The sequence below is a fragment of the Microcebus murinus genome, chromosome 1 (assembly GCF_040939455.1).
Source record: "Microcebus murinus isolate Inina chromosome 1, M.murinus_Inina_mat1.0, whole genome shotgun sequence".
Classification (NCBI taxonomy): Eukaryota; Metazoa; Chordata; class Mammalia; order Primates; family Cheirogaleidae; genus Microcebus; species Microcebus murinus.
Window position 1 is genome coordinate 32,792,513 of NC_134104.1, and position 26,902 is coordinate 32,819,414.

At 34.1% G+C, this 26,902-nt stretch overlaps 1 protein-coding gene across 3 annotated transcripts in view; it reads right to left on the reverse strand.

Annotated features, from left to right (window-relative positions):
• Window positions 1-26,902, reverse strand: part of GBE1 (1,4-alpha-glucan branching enzyme 1) — a 280,122-nt gene that overhangs the window by 26,434 nt on the left and 226,786 nt on the right. For 2 of the 3 annotated variants that reach the window (XM_076000886.1, XM_076000895.1), the window contains 2 exons: window positions 12,422-12,606; window positions 10,684-10,816 (listed from right to left, as the gene is read on the reverse strand). In XM_076000886.1, the coding sequence (XP_075857001.1) occupies window positions 10,684-10,816; window positions 12,422-12,606 (318 nt within the window). The remainder of the gene's footprint in view (window positions 1-10,683; window positions 10,817-12,421; window positions 12,607-26,902) is intronic. The other variant, XM_076000892.1, reaches the window with a different exon arrangement.

A 26,902-nucleotide genomic window follows, 5' to 3' on the forward strand; every position in this document is an offset into this window, starting at 1 on the left:
GTTTAAAAGTATTACTGTCATCTTGAAACTAAGGAAGGCTGACCAAAGCAGTGAGTGAGTTTACATCCATTTTGAAGCTAAAGAAACAAAAGGAGGACCTATTTAAATATAAAATTATTGGAATTATCTGTCTCTGCTCATATAAAGAATATCATCAATAAATTACAGCGTAATGTAAAAGCACACACATGCACATATGCAAAAAGAAACATGCTTGCATATGTTCAAAGTCACTGTGTAGATCTTTTATGGGAAAACTTCACATTTGCTTTTTTACCCCAAACACCTATAATCTGGAAAACTATTAAGTTGAGATACTGTACTTCTTTAGTTCAGAAATTAACCTTTACAAATATAATCTAGATAGAAGGTAGAATTTAGCTAGTCCTAAATTAAGTCCTTTGTTTTTATTTGTTTCATAAAGCATACATTATAATAAATACAGAGTGTTACATAACCACACTTCAAAGGCTTCTATTAACTAAGCAATTCACAGCAACATCTCTGCCTTCAGCAATCACACTCCAGTAAATCAACCAAGTGACCTTATTTGCTCATTAGAAACTCTGTGTACAGGTTGCAAATGTCAAAGTCTGAATTTACATTTTAAAAAGTACATCTTGCAGTAGTTTAATGAAAATATTTCAATGAGCTTGGGTCAAATTCATCTATTTACTCATCTGTTCCCTTGGCTTTAAATATTTTTGGCCTGGATTCACATATTCTTCACAAGCCATACTTCATGATCATTCTTCTTAACATCTCAATATTGTAACAGTTTGAAATGCCATTTGGAAAGGGGGCTGCTATTACACTATCATTTCTACCCCTATCCCAACAGCATGCTGACAAATAATTTTAAAACATTTGATACTTGAGTTATTTATGCTCTCAGAATAATATTAATCTGTATATACCAAACTATATACTTTATAAATAAGCTGTAAGGTTTAAAAATTTATATCAAATATCATATAGTAAACTGAAATTGGTGTGATGCATCAAAGAACTTTAACTTTGAGCACAGAACCATGGCACATTTATATTCTACTTTAGAATACAGAAAATCACAATAATTGATCTGAGTATATGGGTCAATTATTAAAATTTTTTATTCTTATGCAGATGGTAACAGAGATCACTAGGAAGAATTTCTGGGCAGGAATCTGGAGGGAGGGCTGCTGGTGAGGCAGTAAGAGAGGTTAGCTGACTAGAGGCAAGCTTCCTGTGCCATGAGTTGTGTGTAATTTTCCAATGTTACCTATTTTCTCATAACTATATCAAAATTATTTTGAACATAACACAAATCATCATCAATAATGCCACCACTGCCACCATCTTCAACCATGTGTCCATGTGTCCATACCCAGAAATAAACAGAACACAAGCTCCAATGGTCCAATAGAAATGACGTGGGCTTTGTAATACCCTGCCTGACCTCTACTAGCCATAGGCTGGAGGAAGGCCTCAGTCTCCACAACTACCTTATAGTGAGGACCAGAATTTAAGGAAACCTCATTCTATTGTGCTTAATTGTGCTTCACAGATACTGTGCTTTTTACCAATTGAAGGTTTATGGCAATCCTGTGTTGAGTAACTCTATTGGTGCCATTTTCCAACAGCATGTGCTCACTTTGTTTCACCATGCCACATTTTGGTAATTATTGCAAATTTCAAATATATTTCAAAGTTTTTCATTATTGTTATACTGTATTAAACTAAATATTTAATAAAATGACTAGCAAACAGAAGACCCGCAAAAGACGTGCCCTAATACCCACATTCTTGCCTACATCACTTAAAATATGGCATCATCATTTGTATTATTCAAAATGGATTAAAAAGAGCAGTTTGTCCTTAGGGGCTTAGTAGTTTTCATTTTGACTCAATGTTGATTTTATATATTAGAATATTCTTCACCTAGAGGTGAAGAAATGTGACTAAAAAATACAATAATGATTCTGATAATATAAAAAGCATAATGTTTCTTTCTTTATAGCTAAACAATGTGAAAATATAAGTAAATAAAACATCAGGAGAATTTATTTTATCTTCCTAAGCATGATATGTGAAACCTGCCTATTTACCAAGTACATTTAGGTGTCAGCTCAGCATTACTTGCATTGCTATCTGCTGTATTAAAGAATGTTGGTGATTATTACACTAAAGATTAGCAGCTAAAAAGACAAATGTGAAACAGTATATAGGCAAAGGGTTTTGCTGTTGTTTTGTTTTTTACTTTTTCTTTGAATATAGCCACAGATTCTTTTGCAGAAAAAAATTACTGCGTCCTTTAGCAGTCACAATGAAGACCATGTTCAAAATCAGACTCACCTTTCAGTTTTCCATATGTATTATCTTATTTTGAAGTGATAGTTAAAAGTACCCTTAAAGTATTCTTTCTACCTTGCCTGGCTTACCTCCAAATAACTCCCTTTCCAATGATTTTCTAAAAAGACAGTCACCATCTTTTCTCCATAGATCTGAGTGAAAGTTGATGTCTTGCTAATTGATACTGAGGATATACAGGTTTGAAAAAATGGAACTGCTCAAGAATTCAGACATGTTACCTATAGCAGTTTTCTATTTCATAGTGACAGAGGAAGTTCATGTGACTTCTTTAGAAACTTTAAATTTGTTCTGCCACCAAATCCTGCTTCCCAGAGAATTAAAAATTTGTTGAATTTCTTTACTTGATTAATACATCCAATCTTGTCACTGTGTATTCTTCACAGTGAAAAATCTGTATTCAATTCTCTTGCTCAGTGCTTGGAAATATCACTGGCACAGAACACTTTGGTAAAGTCAGTAAATATAGCATCAAAATAGCATCCTATTTTAAATACTTTGTATATCTAAAATCATCCTATAATACAGAGCTACAATGAAGTTTAAAGGCAAAATAATAAAGTCAGAAAGATGAAAGGCCAAAATGAAATGAGACTTGTAAAATGCTAACTATAATAAACTAAGATTGGAACAATAAGAAGTTGAAAGAAGAGTTCTATCTGCTGCTTATGGAAGATGGTACAATCATAACAGATTAATAACAGAGAACTGTTCTGTAATATTCTTTTATCTTCTCTATTAATAAGTTAAAAGGCAAAATATAATATAGTACTTTTTCACATTCGATGTTAAATTTGGGATTTTAGGTGAAAACTGCCAACTAAATAAAGAATAAGGGAGATATGACATAATCTCAGGACACATGAAGAAAAACAAAAGTTTTACTTGAATGCAAATACAATGTGAGCAAAATGTGACGGCTGCCAGGAAAGTTAATGTAACTTTACCTAATTAGTAAGAGAATAGCCTCAAGGTAAAGGAAGGTAATGGGTCACTCTATGTCATACTTGCAAGACCATATCTGGAATACTCTGCTGTTACTGTAGGAGGAATGTAAACAAATGCTGGGTACATTTTGATAATGGAGATGTAATGGTAAGTCTGGAAAGTATCATAAGAGTCTATTTTTTTTACAAAAGCTCAAGATTGAATCAGGAAGAAATACATGTCCTGAAAAGACCAATAAGTAGTGAAATTAAATTAGTGATAAGAAAATCTCCCAACAAAGAAAAGCTCCAGACCAGATGTATTCACAGCTGAGTTCTCCAAAATGTATAAAGAAGAACTGGTACTACTCCTCCTGAAAGTGTTCAAAGAAATTGAGGGGGAGGGAGTTCTCCCTAACTTATTCTATGAAGCCAGTATCATCCTGATACCAATATCAGAAAAGGACACAACAACAAAATAAAACCACAAACCAATCTTTCTGATGAACATAGATGCAAAAATCCTCAACAAAATATTAGCAAATTAAATCCAATAGCACATCAAAAAGATAATACACCATAATCAAATGGTTTTTATTCCAGGGATGCAAAGATGGCTCGATATACACAAATTGATAAATGTGATTTATCACATAAACCATATGATGATCTCAATAGACACAGAAAAAAACATTTGATAAAATCCAGTATCTCTTCATGATAAAAACACTCAACAAACTAGGCATAGAAGGAATATACCTCAAAATAATAAAGGCCATATATGACAAAATCATAGCCAACACTCTACTGAATGGTGAGAGGTTGAAAGCATTTTCCCTAAGAACTGAAACAAGACAAGGATGCCTACTTTCACCTCTCCTATTCAACATGATACTGCAAGTCCTAGCAGAAGCAATCAGTCAAGAGAAAGAATAAAAGGCAACCAAATTGGAAAGAAGAAAGTCAAATTATCTCAATTTGCTGATGATACGATTTTATATCTAGAAAATCCTAAAGACTCCACCAAAAAACTCTTGGATTTGATAAATGAATTCAGGAAGGTTTCAGGATATAAAATCAAGGTGTGAAAATCAGTAGCATTTCTATACACCAATAATGATCAAGAATCAAATCAAGAAGGCAATCCCATTTACAATCACACACACAAAAAAATCCCTTGGAATATATTTAACCAAGGAGGTTAAAGATCTCTACAATGAATACTATAAAACACCACTGAAAGAAATCATAAAGTACACAAATAAATGGAAAAAAATATCTCATGCTCATGGATTGGAAGAACTAATATTGTTAAAATAATCATACTGTCCAAAGCAATCTACAGATTCAATGTAATCTCTACCAAAACACTAATGCCATTTTTTACAGAATTAGTAAAAACAATTGTAAAATTCATATGGAACCATAAAAGAGCCCAAATAGCCAAAGCAATTTTAAGAGCAAACAAACAAACAAAAAACCAGAAAGCCAGAGGCATCACATTGCCTGACTTCAAATTATACTTCAAGGCTATCCTAAGCAAAACAGCATGGTATTAATATAAAAATATTCACACAGATCAATGAAAAAGAAAAGAGAATCCAAAAATAAAGCCTCATATTTATAGCCAACTGGTCTTTGACAAAGGTGACAAACCACAAGGAAAGGATATTTTTTCAATAAGTGGTCCTGGGAAAATTGGATGGCCATATGCAGAAGAATGAAACTGGACCCCCATCTCTCACCACATACAAAAATCAACTCAAAATCTATCACAAATTTAAATATAAGACCTGAAACTATAAAAATACTAGAAGAAACTGTAGGAAACACTCTTCTAGGCATTGGTCTGGGTAAAGAATTCATGACTAAGACCTCAAAAGCAAAAGCAACAAAAACAAAAAGCTTCTGTATAGCAAAAGACATAATCAACCAAATGAACAGATAACCTGCAGAATGGGAGAAAATATTTGCAAATTATATATCCAACAAGGGACTGTTGTAAATATTCAGAATTTACAAGGAACTCAACAACAACAACAATAACAACAAACAGCCCCATTAAAAAGTGGACAAAGGACATGAATAGGTATTTTTCAGAGGAAGACATATAAAGGGCCAAAAAGCATATGAAATAATGCCCCACATCACTAATCATCAGAGAAATGCAAAATAAAACCACAATGAGATATCATCTTACACCAGTCAGAATAGACATTATTACTAAAAAAAAAAAAAAAAAAAGATGTTGATGAGGATATGGAGAAAAGGGTACATTTATCCAAAGTTGGTGGGAATATAAATATCAAAAAGGTACTTGTATGTTTACCACAGTACTATTCACAATAACGAAGATATAGAATCAACTTAACTTTGCATCAGTGGATGACTGGATAAAGAAAATGTAGTGTACACATACATACCCATACACACCCATATGCACACAATGGACTATTATTCAGCCATAAAAATAACATACTTTGCAGCAACATGGATGGAACTGGTGGCCATTATCATAAGTGAAACAACACAGAAACAGAAAGTGAAACACCACATATTCTCACTTATAAATGACAGCTAAATAACATGTACACATGGACATAGAATGTGGAATGATAGACAATGGAGATTCAGAAGTGTGGGACAGTAGTAGGCACTTGAAAACTGAGAAATTACTTAATGGGTCCAATGTACATTATTCAGGTGATAGATATGTTAAAAGTTCAGACTTCAACATTACACAAAATATTAATGTCACAAAATTACAGTTATATTCATTAAATTTATACAAAAACCCTCAAATAAACTAGAGATATTTGGTCTAGAATTGGCAAGACTAGGAGAGATGGTATGATGAGGAGCACATTAAATACCTTCCTGAGTTGAATAGCAGGCTTATAGAACAGGTATTAGCCCCAAAGTATAGAACTAATATATTAAAAGTTGAGACATCATTTTTAATAATTAAAAAACTATAAAGTTTACCTCATGAAATAGTGAGATTCTTAGCACAGAAAAGTATTTTAATATTAGTTAACTGATTATATGTAAAATAATTTCTAGATAGCACTTCTGCACTGAACTAGAAGGGGAGAATATAGGATCTCTCAAAATCCATAAGATTTTATTATTTCAAACTCAGAGTTAGGGCTGGCGTAATTAACAATATAGGTAATTAAAACGTGTGGTAGAGGTATGTTGGAAATGCTTTTCTCGTCACTTCCTATCCAAACAAACAAACAAAAAGTCTGTATTGTAATAAAATTCGTCAATTACATATCTGGGCCATTAGGTCTTGAATATTTTTTGAGTATTAAAAGAGACTTCTTAAGGCCTGGCGCGGTGGCTCACGCCTGTAATCCTAGCACTCTGGGAGGCCGAGGCGGGCGGATTGCTCAAGGTCAGGAGTTCAAAACCAGCCTGAGCGAGACCCCGTCTCTACCATAAAATAGAAAGAAATTAATTGGCCAACTAATATATATATATATATATATGTAAAAAATCAGCCGGGCATGGTGGCTTGTGCCTGTAGTCCCAGATACTCGGGAGGCTGAGGCAGGAGGATCGCTTGAGCCCAGGAGTTTGAGGTTGCTGTGAGCGAGGCTGACACCACGGCACTCACTCTAGCCTAGGCAAGAAAGCGAGAGTCTGTCTCAAACAACAACAACAAAAAAAAAAAAACAAAAAAAAAAGAGACTTCTTAAAATGTACAGGTCCTCACAGGAAGCAATAACATATATAAATTAGTTACTCTTATTGCTTTTTAACAGACTGGAATGAGATAGATAGTAAGAATAAATAAGGCCCAAGTGGGCGTAAATTTGTAGAAGACAAAATGTAAGAAATGAGCCAACAATATTTCTTCAAGGTTCTCCTGGAGACCCCATAGATGGTTGACGCTTCAACTATCACTTCTATAAAGACATGGCCCGATTTTCCGAGTGTCTGTATCATTACAATCTATAATTAATATAGCTTCTGAAAGAGGTCACTAATGTAAAACATTCAGTATTTATTTACTAAAATAGAAAATGTCGGCTGGGCGCGGTGGCTCACGCCTGTAATCCTAGCTCTTGGGAGGCCGAGGCGGGCGGATTGCTCAAGGTCAGGAGTTCAAAACCAGCCTGAGCAAGAGCGATACCCCGGCTCTACTATAAATAGAAAGAAATTAATTGGCCAACTGATATATATATAAAAAATTAGCCGGGCATGGTGGCTCATGCCTGTAGTCCCAGCTACTTGGGAGGCTGAGGCAGAAGGATCGCTGGAGCCCAGGAGTTTGAGGTTGCTGTGAGCTAGGCTGACGCCACGGCACTCACTCTAGCCTGGACAACAAAGCGAGACTCTGTCTCAAAAAAAAAAAAAAAAAATGTCTTTGTAATAGTTAACTACAGATGTTTACATAGATCCCTAAATTTCAAAAGACTCAATTTGTGTCAAGGTTTATCAAAACTAAACCAGGGTTTCCTACTCAGTATATTTCTGTGTCAGTAAATATATACTAACTTGCGGGTAGATTCTACTCAAAAGATACTAAGTTATTATATATGTTTCTATTCAATGATATTTGCTAATCAAAGTTAATAGATTTTGGATAGATCATTGTAGCTTAAGCCAAGGCTTTTCTCTTAAACATCATCATTGAAAATTCCATGTATTTTCACATGTTAATCATCTTAAATTAAATCCATATTTCTATTCCCCCCAACTGGTTACTTCTTTCTTTGCTATGCTCTGGAATAATACTATTTGCATTATTATAGTTGTTCAAAGTGAAACTTTACATTTTCCTTTCTACACTCCATGTCCAAAGAGATGCTAAGTTCTTTTACTACAAGAAAGAACCATCTCTCATAGATTTTTCTATTCTATTCCCATTACTTTAGTTCATGCCCTAATTATCTTCTAGGTGTACTGTAATTTCTCATAATTATTATCTGTACTTCCAATCTTTCTCCCCATGAAAGATCTCTTGCACATTGGTATATGAGAACTTTTACTAAAGCATACATTCTTATCAAGTAGCTCTGTAGTCAAAAATCTTTGGCAACTCACTATTAAACCATAGAAAAAAGCTTAAACTAATTAATATGGTATTAAAATCTTCTACTATGTGATCTCAATCTATGTTTTTAGCTTTATCTCAGTACTTCATTTTACAGTCATCCTCCAATTAATGCATCTTACTGTCCATTATCTAAGGATACTCTATGCTTTCTAACAGCTGGAATGGCTTTCCTCAATTCTTTTTTGCTATAATTTTATCTATTTCTCAAGGTCTAGTCATAAAGGTCTTTTCCTTAATATCTTTCTCTCTTCCTCCTGCCCCATTTATTTATTTTTTTCTTTTTCTTTTCCTCTGTCCTCACATGGAACATCCTTGCCCCTTTTATATTTATTGCATTATGCCTTACATTATAGTTTGGTTTTACACATCTGTTCTTCCTCATTTAGAATCAAAGATAGTACTGCAAAGATACCAACAAAGACTATAGTAGATAACCAAGCATTTTGTAAATGCCTTTTGGCTTAATTATATTATATTATCGAGAATAGAAAAGTTTAGTCTAGGGGCATTACTTTAGCAATCTGGAGATTAGAAAAGTCATGTACAAATTACTAAACATCTAGTATTTGCTTGCATTTTTTCATGGAGACGGTAAGAACATTTGCTTCCCAGAACAGTACATTACTTCTGTAGTGCAGGTAACCCCATCACATTGATTTCTCTGTATATACAAAAATACAGATGGCACAGACTCTTCTCTGTGTCAGCTGGGGCACACTGAGCTATCATTATAGCTACAGCCTCCTCTCCTAAATGCTCTGATGTCACGTGGGATAGCAATAGGCTGGGCAGGGAGAAGGTAGGGAATCATCTCTCACCACCCTTAATGTCACTGAGCAGCACAGGGTGGTGACACATCCTACAGACTACTTATTGAACAGCACTAGACCTTTCCCTTTTATTGGCAGAGTAACATTTTGTCTGGGTGCTCTCTTCACCAAGGAGTCCACTTCCTATGACTTGGGTAATTTCCGACTAAGCCACTCATGGTGATACCATTCTTCTTCCTAAAAATGTTTTTGGGGATGTGAGACCCAATTCTGGTCAAAGGAATATGAAAGGATAATAAGTACGATGTGCACCATCTGGGGGATGGACACGCTCTGAAGCTCTGACTTGGGGGGAGGGACAAGGGCAATATATGTAACCTAAACATTTGTATCCCCATAATATGATGAAATAAAAAAAAAAGAATGTGAAAGGAAATTTACTAGAGAAATGATTTCTTACTTGAAAAGAGACACAAAAGGTAAAATTTGTTTGCATTTTGTTGGTGGTGTTTGCATTTGTTTGCATATGAAGGTGGATGACACTTGGAGCCATGGCTCTTGTCATCCAACTATAACAGGTGATACCTTTTAGGTACACTTGAAGTTAGAAGGCAGAAAGAATGAACCAGGGAACTTGTTATTGTCAAAATGCTGGGTTAACTCTACTCTTTAACTCTACTCTTCTACTATGTGACAAATACATTTTCCTTATTGTTTCAGCCAGTTGAACAGGGGGTTGGTTTCTCTTATGGTACTGGAGACACCCTGACACATAGGACTTCATGTTGGCGTAGGCATTTTGCTCAGGTGGCAGATGATAATTATCATTAGGGCTTTAGAGAAGCATGTTATTTCTATGGCCTGCTTGAAAAATTGTGCTGGTTTGTTACTAGGTCCTGAATATGTCATTTTTTTTTTTTTTTTTCCGTGAGCGTAGTAAGTATATCTGCCAGGAAAACTTTTCTCTTTATAGTATCTGGCATAGAGTTGGCACACAGGTGTTCAATAAAGAGATGCTCAGTAAATATCTGTGAAATGAATGAAAGCATGAGTAAATGAATACACAGAAAACATCAAAAATATCCTCCCTGCTATTTCCATTGCACACACCTCCCTGCTTTGCCTCCTTACCAATTCAGGCCTATAAAGGTGAGCTATGTCCTGAATTTCAGGAAAAGGAATAGACAAAAGGGAAAGAAGCTGACTTTATAGCTATGGCCTGTTCTTTCCTATGAGAAGGGGAAAGGAGACAATTTTCAGAGGCAACTTATAAAATATATTCATAGAGGAAAAACTATAATCAATTATTTCCTGTATTGCTTGTTGGAACAAAATATTGTTTAAAATATGTTCAAAATCATACTTTTTAGAGCCAAAACGGAGATTAGGAACAATTAGTATAACTGAGCTGAGCAAAGATTTATCAATCAACTATTTCAAATTCCTCATTTTTCAGATGAGGACACTAAAAGCCACTGTCACCAAGAGCAGCAATAGTCTTTTCTATAATTCTGTGATATAATAAAAACATTGAATGCAAACAGTCATATTCACTAACAATCAAAAGGATATTTCCCTGGTAATGCTGTTCCAACTCGGTAATCAGTGTAGCTCTTGCTTGGATGAAAATTGAAAATAAAAACAAGACCTGCTCTCTCAAAAGCGATAACCTTATTGTCTTCATGCTTTTCACTCACATAGGCCTGTAAGAATTAAGACATATGTTACATTTGAACAATACCATTTAAATAGCGTACCACAAGTACACTATTTACGAAAAAGTAATTCTTGTCTAATAGTCTTGTTAGGTATTCAGCCCAAAATGAAAATTCCAGAACATCAAATATTTTGAACATGTTACAATTTTGCCATATGAAACTCTAAGGCAACAACAGCCTCAAAAATTATTTAGAATATAACAATCTCACCAGCCATTTGCCAACCTGAAATGAAGCACAAATAGAAGAACAGTGTTGTGGCTTAGATTTTAAGTAAAAGCATGATACTTGTATTATATATGAAGTGTTTGTATGTACATATTAGATCTACTTATAAGTCAATATTCTTTAAGACTTTTGTTCTAGTCCCCAAATTAATGAGGTAAAATACATACAATTACTTTATAAAATTTAATGTAACATTGTTATATCTAGTTTCTAAAACTGCAATTATCTTACAAATTTTACATTTTTACACAAATTTGTCAGATTCAGTAGCAACCTAAAGTCCATTACAATATGTTGTTTTTCTTTCTTTTTAATAAATAGAGAACATCTGCAAAGAAATTACATCTGCAAACTCTCTTATTTTATTCATCATGTATTTACAGTTGGCTGTGAGAAGTCTTTGCTTTTTCAATACCTCCCTCGCCCAGCCCCAGTCTTGAGAGAACTTATTGCCATGCACATCAGCAGCACCACTCTCGGTAATTTAGAAATGTGAACTAAAGCTCTAGAGTAAACAGCGTGCCTTTTGGTATTCAACATTGTTCTTATTGAAAAGGAGTGTCATTTTGCTCTCTCTTCTGGAAATAGCATTACTAATAAACGTGATTAGGGCATTCGTGCCATGCAGCCAATCTTACTGAATATATAAGTACCTTTGTTCAGCCATTAAAAAAAAGAATCATAGACACCAAAGTAAAAACACATCAACAGTAATTTCAAACAGCCCCACTATAAAGTAAATGGATTATAACAAACACATACTATATGCTAATTTTTGCAAGGAAATAAAAAGCCTGTATAAAATTCATACCTGTTAATTACATTTTCTAAAACTTATTGAAAACTGAGACTTTAATTCCAGAGGAAAGACAGGCTCATGAAAAATACAAAACAGCATGCAGGTATAACGACATCTAGTGAAATGACAGGTTAGAGACCAGTACAGAGAAAAAAAAAGGAATAAAGAAATCTACATGTTGTCAAAGTAGTGTCTTTATGACAGCATAATCATTTACATAAAAAACCAGTTAAAACAATTAAGATGTTTCCACAGCAATTTCCAAAATGGGCTTCATGCAGAGCTTTTTGTCATTTAGTTTAGCCAATAAAAACAAAAATTACTAAATTTAAACAACAACAACAAACTAACCAGGAAAGTAAGCAGGGCATTATGTTTAAGATTTCATTATCTATTGAAGAGACTTCAGTGACATGTTTTGACAACCTGAAGTGTTGCAGGGCACTACGCATTGAATAATAAAGTGCTTTTTAAAAGATCTTCATATAGATTTAAATCTATTGCCATTCTAAGCATGTACAGCATTGGTGACTAAAACATAACATTTAGAGTAAAGAGCTTACCTGTGGAGCTGAAAGCCAACCACATCTTTCTTCCAATCTATTCATATCCCTGTCAAAGTTATTTAGGAACTTATAGCGAAGAAGGTCATCATCAGTTAAATGAAACTGCCTTCTGGCATAATGGTAACTCTCATTATTTCCTTTTCTTGGGAAGTCTAACCATTCAGGATGCCCAAATTCGTTACCTGCATTAAAAGACAAATATAAATATCACCTAATAAGATTAGCATTTCTTAGTAAGATAACAATAATTACACATTTTTAAAGTCTTTAAAATCAGCTTAGGCTTTGATTTATAATAGCTGTGCCCTGTGAATGATCTACAAGCCTTGTTCAGAAATAGCACGTAGAACATGCAGAAAGGACCCCATTTGGACTCAGAAGCCCAGGGTCAGCTTTAGTTTGGCCACTCATTACTTGCTGCACATCTCAGTTTCCTCATGCACAAACTGAGGACAATTATTTCTGTCATACTTATTTCATCTCTAAAATAATCTCTGAGATCTTTGAGTGATTTCTGAAATCTCTATTCCTATAATCTCTGAAATCTGTACAATGCTTTACAATTTCCAAAGGCTTTGTATGTGCGTCATTTATTGATCCTTGAAGGAACTCTCTATTATATTCATTTCACAGATGAGAAATCTAAAGCTCTGGGCAGTTAAGGGATTTTCCCAACTTCACATAGAGAATAAGTAAAAAAAGGCCCATTAAAATTTACTTCTGATTAAAATCCGAAGTCTTTTTGGACCACATCATATTAGGTGAGTGTGATGTAAACTTTAGGTCCTACAGAAAGCTAAGTCATTACTTTTATTATTAATTTTCCCTATTCCTTTTTCAGATCTATTCATTACCATTAGATGTGTATCTCTCATTTTAAGCGTGCCTACATGCTTATGCTTGTATGCATATGTGTGTATGTGTATTCTCACCTGGTTGAGAATCCATTCGGATATTATTTCTCATTATAATACTGAGAACCAGAAACCCAACAAACTTAAAAAATAAAATAGAACAATAACAAATACATAGTTTTCATTCTGAGAACCAAATTTAGATATTAGTCATCTAATAGATTGGCTCTTATTGTTTTCCCCAAGTTGGCTGTCTACTTTAAGGATTCCTGTGTTTTCTCTAAAAATTAAATATTACTTTCCACAATTTACTTTCATTACCACAATTAATTAATGCTTCAATTTTCTAAACCACAAGTTTCTCCAGTGACTTAGAAAGTACCATAGCCAATACAAGTGTACTCTACTTTACTCTAGTGTATTAATATTCTAATAAGTAAAAACTAATAAACTAGGATGTAATTCAAAATTATTTACTGTAGAATTGCTTTAAACAGTAAAGTCTGCTAAGAAGTCCTGCAAGTTACATTTAACTTCTCAGGACTATAGTTGTCAAAATAAAAAATAACATTCAAATAAATAAGTCTGTAGCAGTTTAATAGAAATTAAAGTACCTGTAAACATTTTGCTAAATTCTAATTTTGGTGTAAATCATAATATTTCTTATGATGTTGCCCACAGTATGACAGAAGAAGAGAACAAGATAACCAGATTTCTGATTCTGTATTTACTTTAGGAAGCTTTAAATTGGCACAAGGAACTTCCCTCTGTTACACTTAAGATTCCTACCTTGATCTGGAGTCTGATTCACATCACCCCAAGCTCTACCCATGCCATAGATTGCTCCATCAACCATGCAACTGACAAAATGAAAATCCTCCAGAATTGTAGCCAGACCACATTCTTTGGTGATAATGAAAGGACTGCCACTTTGGGGACAAGTATAAGTCCATGCACCAATCTAAGTACTAGTCAGATTTTAACTAGTGGATAACTTAGGAGAGACTAGAAATGCCATGATGGATAACTTCGGAGAGACTAGAAATGCCATGATGTAGCTAAAGTGCATTAGCTTACAAACTGGATCCAGGATTTCTATAGGCAAAATACTTTTATTTTGGTAGGACCATGTTTCTCTGGGTTGATTCCAGTATTGAAAAGCAATTATTTTAGCCCTCTTCCAAGGGAGACTGTTAAAACATTATCATCATGGTCACAGTAGTCTCAGCAACAAATGCTTAATATCTGCTTATTATGTACCAAGTGCTATTGTAAGCATTGCACATGAATGAACTCTTTTCATTTTCTTTTTTTTTTTTTTTTTTTTTTTTTGAGACAGAGTCTCACTTTGTTACTCAGGCTAGAGTGAGTGCCATGGCGTCAGCCTAGCTCACAGCAACCTCAAACTCCTGGGCTCAAGCGATTCTGCTGCCTCAGCCTCCCGAGTAGCTGGGACTACAGGCATGCACCACCATGCCCGGCTAATTTTTTCTATATATATTAGTTGGCCAATAAATTTCTTTCTGTTTATAGTAGAGACGGGGTCTCGCTCTTGCTCAGGCTGGTTTCAAACTCCTGACCTTGAGCAATCCGCCCGCCTCGGCCTCCCAGAGAGCTAGGATTACAGGCGTGAGCCACCGCGCCCGGCCAACTCTTTTCATTTTCAAGGACCCTAAGAGTTAGGTACTATTACTGTCCCAATTTTATATATAAGGAAAACTGAAGCTCACAGACAGCTCACACCGTGATTAAGTAATTACACATATAAACCCAGACATTCTGGTTTCAGTACCCTGACTCTTAATTACTACTACACCATATTATTCAGAAGTAAATGCTATGGAAATACAGAGTCAAGAATGACCCACCCCTCCTATGGAGACAGAGATTACAAACTAATGGAATGACATGCACAAATACATTGGAGTAAGAAGGTGAGATATAGTGAGGAGTTCAGTTTAGCCACAGAATAGTGTTTGTGGGGAGGAAAGGCAGGATGAATAAGATGGAATTAGATTAGGATGGGCCTCATAAACTAGGGACAGTAGGCAATCAAAGGTCATTTTTAAGAAGGAGAATGAAAAGTTCAAATGTGTTTATTAGTGAAATATCTGTGGCAGAATGTGGAAAAAGAGACTAGATATTGGGGAAAGCTGAATGGTAGGAAAACAAGTACGGAATCCAATGTATAACATAAAATGAGATGCAATGGGAATAGAGAAAAAAAAATGATGGATTCAAATGGCATTTCTGAGATGGAAATAATAAGATTTGGTGACCGAGTGACTGAATGGAGATAGTGAGGGAAAGGAAGTCTGAATGCAATTTTGGAGTTTCAAGTTCAGGAGACTGAGTAGTGACAGCATTAATTGCACTGGGGGAAATGGTGACAGAAAAAGTTTGGGGTGAAAAGATAATGAGTTCAATTTTATGCCTGCTAAATTTAGGACCTGAAGGATATACAGGCAACCATGGATTTAGAGTAAGAGTAATAAAAATAAGGTACTGAAATTCAGGAAAGAATTGCAGGTGGTTAGCACAAGTAAATTGCAAAGCCTCAATAAGCAAAGATAATGACAGTCACTAGAAGAAAAGGGCCAAAGGCAGCACCCCAGGGAACTGTAGGCAGAAAGAAGACCTATTAGGGAGGACTGAGGAGCAATGGTTAGCAAAGTAAGAGGGACATTAGAATGAAATATAGAAGGCTGAGAAGTTTCAAGGAGGCTGGTCAGTAGTATCAAATGCTAAAAAACAAAAACAAAAACAAAAAACAAGAAAAACAAAAAAAACCCCACACAAATAAATAAGAAAACTTGCTATATTATCAATCCTTTGATGTAGCAGTGATAACACAGCATATTTCCCAAATCCAAGTATCAATGTGCTTTTAATCATCTACTATTTGAGATCTTAGAAGACAAAAATGAATATGAAATTATTTTGCCACAAGATATCCAGATTGATAGGGTAAGTCAGGAGATTATATTAGGAATCTTTATTCTCATGGAAGCTTTATTATTCTACACATTCACCCTGTAAAGCCTCTGAACAAGCTCTCAAGGATTATTTATAGTATAGCTGATAGTTGATTATATTCCACTCAAAACGAACTTTTAGGCATCTTCTAAAAGTAGAGTTCTGTTCTGGCCAGAACACTCCTGGCACTTGATGACCTCCTTATCTCCTAGTTTCATCACAGACTTTTTGAAATTGTGACCCCAAGTCACAGCTCTTATTGCTTGCCATCTTTTCCAACTACCTCAGGTAGACTAATGAGGTGAAAACAACAAATTCATCTCCACTGCATAGTTTAGCTTGCTCTTAGTATCTTGCCTTGATAATATAGTTTTTATCAGTATAGACTTGAACGGGGAGTTTGACTAAAACTATCAGAGGGTGGTATTAACCCATCCCATAATCAGATTAGAAGTAACTGCTCCCCACAAACACACGTATGCATGCACACAGACACCAACATACCCAGTCTATGGTGGTTTGTTACAGCATCCTGAACAGACAAAACAATAAGGACTGAAGAGTAGCACAGTTACAATAAAATGAGATAATGCATGCAAACTATTTAGAAGCATACAAGACACACAGTATGTGCTCAATAAATATTGGTCTCTATTATTATGTTTATTTTCTTTAATTTATTGTTTTTATTATACTAGTAATATACTTATAGATGTATTATTTTTTAAAATCACAATACACACCTACACACATATAATCTGAAATCTTACCAAATAATCACTGCCTGCATTTTGGTAAATATTTATTTATATCTACATCTATAGCTATATACTTACATCTATAACTATATTTATACTTATATCCATATCTATTTATTACCTACCTAGCTACCTACTTACAACTTGTTTTGGAACAAAGATGGACTGATACTATGTACTATTTTGAATTTTAATATAAGCATTTTCCATATTAATAAGTATACATCTCCATGACGGTATTCCATTATGTGCATATAAAACAATTTATCTAACCAATCACCTTGAGTTAGTCATTTGGGCTTTTTCTAGTATTTTTCAGTCTTATAAAAAATGACCAGTCTTATAAATGTATCTTTGTATACTTGTCTAATATTTCCTTAACATAAATTCAATAAGTAGAATATCTGCTCAAAAGGTAAACAGCAGATACAATTCTATTATCAAATATTTTTGAAGTTTTGAATATTACTAATTAGTTGAAGACGTAGGCACAAGTTAGCAAATTGCTCCTGAAAATAATGTTCGATACACACAAATTATATTCTTTTATTTACATGTTTAGGATTCTAGTTTTAAATTATTTTTTATCATTTAAACTTAAGAATTCATTTTAGTGCCCTCTAATATATACCAATTTAAGATATTCATTTATCTTTTATTATCATATCTGAAAAAAATTCATTACATGAGGTCAATTTAAGTACTTGGAAAAATAGAAGAAAAAGATGAAAGCATGGAAAATATTTGGTACCATAATCTAACTTAGGATTTTGTATATATTTTAACTTTTACTTCCTTTATCTTTTCAAGTTTAAATTCACTACTTTAAAGAGCATCCCAATAAGCATACTCATATAATACTAGAATATGAAATTAAATTTCTAAGTTAGAAAATAGAGCTTTTCAAAAAATGTTTTTCCAGACATAATATTCTATTCTATTAGAGAAACATTTATTAATTTCTATAAGACTCATTTAGATTTTCTGAAACTCTTCCCCAAGAGAGGCCTCTTTTTTAAACTGAAAGAAATAGAAATTTGCATGTAACAACAACAACAAACAAAAACATAGAAAAATTATATCAATGATTACAGATAAAACATTCTACAGGGTGGCTTTTGAATGTTATCTCTATTGTAAATGAACTGACAAGGGGCAAATTAAGTTTAATGTAGACAAACGCAACATTAAATTTCATATTTGGTTCAAAACCGTAAACACAAGCATAAAATAAATGGAAGCAAATCATAGAAAGACTTTCAAAGTGACCTTGGAATAACAGTGAACCATTCTCAGGCTGAACAGAGAAAACTGGAAAATGCCTGTTAGTATCTTACACTAACTCACAGCTCACAAACCTAATGAAGAAAAATACTATCATTAAAACAAGTTAAGAATGTTCTTCTCAGCTATGGTCTACAAATTACTTAGGAAATGTGGCAGCACTTGAGACAGTATAGTAAAATATGGCCACCCAAATAAGCTTATAACTAAGGGCAGCTACATATAAAGATGGATCAGAAGTCTAAATTTATTCAGGTGGTGGCGAAGGTAATTGATTTGTTTTAGTACAAATAACTTGATGGAATGGAAACAACATGACCTGAATCAGCATTTGAATTTAATCAAATTAATGCCTATATTTATATATATTTTTCTAAATTATATATGAATGTCAGGTATACATGTATAATAATATATTTATGTGTTTTTCAATGAATGCAATAGGCATTCATAACCTGGGGTTCATGCTTTCCTTGTGAGTCCCTGATATTTTATGCAACATGTTGTATGCATGTTCATATGTGAATTTTTCTGAGGAGAAAAATGTTTACTTCAGATTCTCCAGGAATCTGAGGCGTAAACATATTTGTGAAAGAACCACTCACTGTATTAGAATGTTAGGAACTAGAAGAATGGGTCACAAGTAAGGGCTTTTAAGCAATATAAAACAGAAAAAGAAAAGTAGGAACAAATTGAAGGAAGCATTTTTAAAACCTTGGGCTGGTTTATTCAACATATAAGAGGCTTAGAAAAGTCATATTTAAACTAACTCTAGTGCCCAGAGAAATGACTGTGACACTTGAGAACAGTATTTCTGAGTCCAAAATATGCATTATGGCTAACCTGGCACTAACCATCAAAGCATGATTTTCTTGTTCATTAAATTATGATTATGATCAGTAATGTAATACATAGAATGTTACTTAATTCAAAATGAAGGGAGGCTAGTAATTTTTTGAGCTGTTACTTGGGACATTTTGTAGGAGAATTCACAGTTTAGGTCATGATTCATTGCATTCAATATGATAACAAAATTGTGTGCTTCCAGAAATGATAAAGCTGGAAGATTTGGTTCAACAACTTAAAATCAGGGAAGCAGGTGACTAACACTGCTATAGTTAATGATTCTGGAAAATTCTACCAAGTCCTTTCTTTCTTTCCATCTCCTCTTTACACAACCTCATTCATGTCTGGTTAATTGTGAAAAACCTCTAAGCGCACAATTTCTATTGGGACTTCTTTTGCTGTAATTAATTTTTGCTGTTTGATGTAAAGGTCCAAACTATAAATTGACAGGAAGCCAGCTGGTACAGTGATGAAATTCAAGACAATATACCTAATGAAAAAGCTTCAGCTCTGTTAGCTGAACATTTTGATTAGCGGGTTTGTGTGTTTTGTTTCTCTAAACTGTAATGCATACTAATTTTACCTAGGAATTAATTAAAGTCTATCACAGCCTCCATGCTGTGGATGTTATATAATTTGTTGCTGCTCCCAAGTTTATGTATATAAGAAAATAATGTATAGTCCTAGTGAAAATATAAAAACTTTAGCTCCTACTCCTCTTAACTCTACCAAAGACTAACTTTTAAAAGGAAGTGTCTATCTTACAATGAAATTCTTTGGTCACTATTTTAAAACTAAATGGTTTGATTTCTTGGTTCTTTCATGGAGTCTTTCACATATACATCTCCTTTAAAAGGTATAAGTCAAAAAATATATTCTAAACCCTGTGGCCTGTTATATTGATCATATTTTCATCTCTAACACAAGAATATAATTTTAAGACTATGTAAGTGTATTTTATGTATCAGATAACATGCTTAATATATTTATCAGCAAGATCCTTGTTTTCATAGAGGTTAAAATTTAATAGGGAAAAGAAACTGAATTAAATAACTGTAAAGAGCAAATGCAACTCAGACTTGTGGGGGGAGAGGAGGAAAGGGCATTTTTTGAAACCTTAAAATTTGTACCCCCATAATATGCTGAAATAAAATTAAAAAAAAAAAGAGCAAAGGCTCTGAGAAGGCAGGGCAGCAAACTAAAGGAGGACAGGTATGAAATTATGTCAATACACAGGGAGAGGAGGAAGAGTCAGTCTTAACTAATTTTTGAATTCTTGAAAATTACCTTTGGTATTAAGAAACAAAAACATCTTTGTGTACTAGGTGTGCACATGGATTTGAGAGACACATAAGGAATTGATTCTATGAGAAAGGATGGGATTTCCTGGGAAAGATATGTAGGTAAGACTGGCAGAAAAGAGGGTACAATCAGACGAAATCTGAGAAACACTCACATTTCTAGCTGGTACGAGGGAAGAAGAGTATGGGAAGAAACATGACGAGGAAGGGCCAGAGAAACAGAAGGAAAACCATGGAAGGAAAGAGATGGAAGACCGAACCCAGGGAAGGAGTGCTTCCAGAAGAAAAAATGGTCAACAGTATAAGCGCTGGTAAGCTGAATTACAACCTGAAGTACTACAATAGATTTAGTAACAACAAAGGACAGTGATGAATGGAAAGAGCAAATAACTGAAAATTGTATCAAGTGTAAGACATGCTTTAATTTTTCTGTTTGTTTGTACTAGGATATCCAAACAGGGAGGGTTTAACCAAATATCTGAGAGAGAAAATGGCCATTCTTACCTACAGCTTTGTATTTATAAATTTTTAAATTCTGGCCAGGCGTGGTGGCTCACGCCTGTAATCCTAGCTCTCTGGGAGGCCGAGGTGGGAGGATTGCTCTAGGTCAGGAGTTCGAAACCAGCCTGAGCAAGAGCGAGAGACCCTGTCTCTACTAAAAGTAGAAAGAAATTAATTGGCCAACTAAAAATATATAGAAAAAAAAATTAGTTGGGCATGGTGGCACATGCCTGTAGTCCCAGCTACTTGGGAGGCTGAGGCAGAAGGATCGCTTGAGCCCAGGAGTTTGAGGTTGCTATGAGCTAGGCTGATGCCATGTCACACTATCCTGGGCAACAAAATGAGACTCTGCCAAAAAAAAAAAAAAAATTAAATTCTGTGGTATTTTATGGTACATACATGCCCCTATTATAAGACATTAAAATAAAGAGACTAGTATAATATTAGCTTTTCTTAAAATTCCTATAGCAAATATACAAACTATTTTGAGTAAAATACATGATAAAATTCTAGCCATTCATTTCCTAAAGAGGATGATGGTATGAGACAAATGCTGTATCTGCTTCCTTGCTCCATCTAATAATACCATAGTGACTAATTTCTATGTCCCCAATACTATAAGAGCTGAAAGAGGCCAAGAATGTGGTGCTGAATGTTAGAACCACAGTAGCAAGGCTGGCCCACACCTTCACTCTGCCCCTGCTCTCCTAGTCCTCCCCCTGACAAATTATGCATAAAAAGCCTTGAGGCAAAAGCCAAATGAGCTATAGGCACTTGGAAAATAATTTTCAACTTGAACTTTGCTTGTACATGGCAAAATCCATCAATCCTTTTAATTATTTATATGATTAGAGTTGCTTTGTGTAGTAAGTTCTCATTAATAAGGCACAGGATAGTAGGGAAGTAAATGCTTAGGTCAAGTGTTTTGATAAGAAGGATTTTCAAAATGAAACAAACAAAAACACTCTTTACTGCCAATGTCCATAGTTTAAAAATCAGATTGACTTTATATTCCACATAGATGTGGTAGAATGAATGTAGAGACATTTATAAGCCCATTTTGTTTGAAATGGTAAAGACTTAGCATTATCATATTGAAAGATAATTATACATCTCTAATGCTTTTATTTAAAACAAAACGGAAGAATATTTTAAATTAATGAAATGCAAAATGATCATAACCAATATTAAAATAATAGTCAAGTCTTGAGAGCCTCCTTGTGTAGAGGGGCTGTGTGCTACAATTAGCAGTTTTTTCAAATACTATTCACAAAAACCCTACAAGACGGGAGAGAATATTATTCCCATTTTCAGATAGTAGATCAGGAAAGTAATGTGACTTTCTAAGGTTATTCAGGTTGAAAGTATCGAGACTAGTATTTAAACTTAGATCCGTCTGTGTTCTTTCCATTGTATCCAGCACTAGGTACTTGATTCAAATGACATGAACTGGAAACCTATTATGAATGCGCAGACATTAAGGAAGATAATGAAAGAACTATAAAAATATGTGTAAGAGTGTATTTTCAATTCTATCAAGTGTACAAATGAAGTATATTTATTACTGACCTGTGCCTTTGTACTTTGAATGTTTTGCTATGCTTGCTGTTCTTATTCCATGTCATGGCTGTTTAGTCTCTGTGAGGCCTTTTTTTAAATCTCCCATTAAAAGACTTTGGTGCTCCCCTTGTGGTTCTACTTGTACTTGGATACACATTTTTTTCTTTATTAAAGCAATTATTTAAATAGTGCAATGTTGTGGTATGTGTGTGTGTGTGTGTATGTGTGTTTTGTTTTTGCCTGTCTTTCTATTAGACTGGGGACTGACAGTCTATGTTTTCATCTATTATCTCTATTACCTAATATAATAGCAAGCATCTAGTATACATTCAAAGATTTATTAAGTATTGAAAGAAAAAAATGAAATAAATCTTGTCTGCTTCCCTTAGTAGACTACATATATTCCTCATGCACAGTGTCTTTCTTTTTGAATACCCAGTTTGAAGCACAGGAACTCAGATAAAAAACATGTCTAACAAATGTTTCTTTGTGATTACAAAATTGGTTCTTATGAAATCCATAAGAAAAAAAAACAAGCAAAAATACAATGGAATGGAAAGGGAGTATAAAGAGGAACATCAGGTAAGGGGAGATATAAACAAGAAAAGAGCAGATAAATCACTTAAGTTGTCTATTTCTAAAAGGCAGTCTATTCTGAAAGGCACGCCGACCAGAGATATTAATATAATTTAAAGGTTCATGTTGCTATGTATACTTTGACCTACATGCTGGTTTTGGCACATTTTTTATTTGAAATAAATCATAAAAGTATAATGAAACCAAGGATAAAATAATGAATAAAACAAATGAGATTAAAATGAGTATTATCTCTATGGAAGCAACGTTGTAAGAATTAGATATTCTTTTTTTTTTTTTTTTTTTAAGATAGGGTCTCACTCTGTTGCCAGATTGGAGTCCAGTGGCCTCATCGTAGCTCATTGCAGCTTTGAGTTCCTGGGCTCAAGCAATTCCTCCTGCCTTAGCCTCCAGATTAGCTGGGACTACAGGCATGTGCCCCCAAGCCCTGCTAATTTTTCTATTTTTTAGTAGAGATGGTGTCTCACTCTTGCTCAGGTTGGTCTCAAACTCCTGGCTGCAAACGATCCTCCTGCCTCGGCCTCCCAAAGTGCTTAGGTTACAGGTGTGAGCCACTGTGCCTGGCCTAGATGTTATTTTCTAAATAGGAAGATTAACAGCAATAGTAATGGACTTTTGTCATTCATTCGGAAGTCATTTTGATGTTGCATGAAGCAGAGAATTCAAAATACTCTTTGAATTCCACACAAGGGAATGATGGTGGGGGAAAAGAGTCCTTTTACAAAATCATTACTGAATTCAGAGTTTTTGCAAGTTAAAATCTCTTAGAAAATCATTTGCTTGTGGACAACCTTATAAAAAACTGTAAATGTTTTTTATGTGAATAGGGTACCAACCAAAACACTCCATACCTTTTTAAGTGATAAACAAGGCAGGTAAACAGGACTGTGAAAACAATAAATTGGCTGATTACAAAATTGATTACACACGTGGTTTTGTGGCTATTGTAACTTTTAGGTTTAGACTAAGAAGTTTAGTAATGAAGTCAGATTGTGCTATTTTGTTTCCCTAAAATTTGCCTATAATTAGGATATGCTACCACTAAGTCAAGGTCAGTTCCTTGTGATCACATCAAACATACATAGTGATAAAGATGAACAACTTCCCTAGTTAATTATTCTGTAAGAGCTAAGCATAGAAATTTAAAAGGGAAGAATATAACCACAAAAATAAAAAAGATTGGAAGGAAAATGATTATTTAAATACTCTGTACTTGATAACTGACATCAGTTTAATTGAATCCTGGTATCATTCCTAGGCTAGAAAAGTGTTTCTATGAGAATCCAAGGCTCATTCAAGGCATAGCCGGCATCAGCTTTTCTAGGCTTCCATCTCCTGCAGCTTTTCTTCAGTAGTCAGCAGCTGTAACTCCCCAAGTAGTGAGACTTAACTACCTGCTTATAACTTAATCAAAGAACAAGTATCAGTCGCCTTTGGATGATGCTTCTATCGGTCCACGTTCCTGCCAACAGCTAGTTAGCCTGTCGGCTTCCCTGCTATCAGCTCTTGCTTCCTCTATGGCCACTGGTGTCAAAGAAATGAGGAAAAAAGTTCCATAGCAGCATGACACCTTGAGGAAACACTATGAACTTCTTCCTCCAACAAGAAGAAAGGTTCTCAGGATTTGTACTTGCTTGCTTCAGCCTCTCTCTTCGCTCTGGGTAATACTGATTTTGATTTTTAAAAATTATGACTACAAAGGTATGAATTGACCTAACACCTAACTTTGAAGACAATTAAAAAGGAGGGTTCAAAAACACATAAATGATCTTAATGTCTTTAAAATAATGACATTTAAGATATTATGTATAAATCTTCTAGAAAGGTTTGACACAACATAAACAACAAATACCATGACCCTCCATATGGATAAACCATAAAATCTCCCATATGGCTAAGTTATTCTGCACTTCCTAAAAGATAAACTTCTAAATGAGAGATATAGTTTGGCAAAGAAAAAAACACAGACATGAAACATACAATTAGTAATCTAAGGGGTGTTGCATTTAACTTTTGTCATATCTAACCATTTCATTACTTAAATTATGCCATTTATTAACAGAAATGCTCATCTCTACTATTCATATCTTGATGAGTAATGTTTCCTTATTATCCTTTGAGCTTTATCTCCCAGTATGCAGACCCTACTTCAATAAACCAGATGACATGTAGTAATCTGATCATGACCCAAGTTTCCTGCTTTTATGTCTTCTCTCCAGTTAGCTCTTTGATTTGCAATGAATGCCTAATTTTGTCTCTAGAAGTTCTGTCCATTCTTTACTAATCAAGTTAAGTATCAGCTGCTATGAGACATATCTTTTAGTCAAAACATTAATATTTTTAGCTTAATAAATCACTTCTTAGAAAATAGACATTCCTTAACTTCCCTTTATGGCTCCACATTTTGTCCAGTGATACACAAGAATTGTTATGTGAAAATTCTTTCAAATGGAGCTAACTTCAGTGGTAGACAGTTACTTTTTGCTCCTCTTCCCTCTTCCTTGTGGTTTGAAACTTTGAATTGGACTATGTAGGAAGGGAAGTATCTTGGTTTTGGGTACTATATTTTGTACAGTGAAATATTTTGTACATGTAGATATAAAATTAAGTGAATTTTATATACTTGTACCAAAAATCTTAGAGGTATGATAAATACCTAAGTAAACTTCCATTCTTCAGATGAGAAACTATCTGTGTAAGTACAGAAGAAGGCTTAAAATGAGATATGCTATTATTATAGATTACAAATACCTTATATATTTACTTAATGCTTACTCAATGTCAAAGATAACATATTGAATTCTAAACAATATCAAGAAAGCTATGCAGAAATGCAATAGTTTGCCTAAAGAGTAAAGAAATATCTAACAGACTCTAATTCTAAAAAGATTAAAATAAGAATACAGAATTATGACATAACAGTTATTTGATTCCCTCACAAACTGACACATGAATGTATATATATGAAAAAACTCTATCAAAGTTTTCTCCAAACTTCATGAAACTTTATAAAGGATAATTAAATGTGTCGGGTATTTGGGGGGTAAAAATAAACTTTTAACATTCCAAGTGACAGATGTCAAGACTCATGAATATCTAAATACACATAAATTGGCAGATATGTTAGACTACCATCCAGGAATATATACATAATGACTTTAATGCTATTCCTGAGACCTATTAAAATAATAATTAAAAAAAGTTCTTAAAAGAATGGTGGGAGCACAGGGTGCAAGTACCAAGAGGGTGAACTCCATTAAATGACTTAACTACTAATTCTATTATATAGTTTTATGCTTTCAAATAATAATCTGATTATAAATTAGTCCAGTCTCCAGTTAAATAAAGAAAAATTATTCTGAAATAAATTTTTTAAAAAGGCAAAATTATGTGCCATAAAGTGGGTGAAACACGGGATATGAATACAAAAGACATGAATTTTAGGACTTATAATAAGTGGTATGTTTTGTCACTTATGTAACCTCAAGCTGTGTAATGTTTCAGTTAACAAAGACTTATTAAACACAAGGCACATGTTAAATGTTTAGCATCATTAAATATTTTAATATTTTAATTCTTACAAATGTCCAGTAAGATAGGTACCATTATAATCCCCCTTTTCCAGATGAGGAAAGTGGGGCACAAGATTAAGTAACGTGCCAAAGTTGATACAGCTAAGAAGTTAAGCAGCCAGAATCAGAATGCACACGGGCCAGCTCCAAACCTGAACTCAACCACTAATTTATACTGTCTCAAAATGAAAATTATAAAAAGGATACTGACCTTGCATGTTGGTTTAAA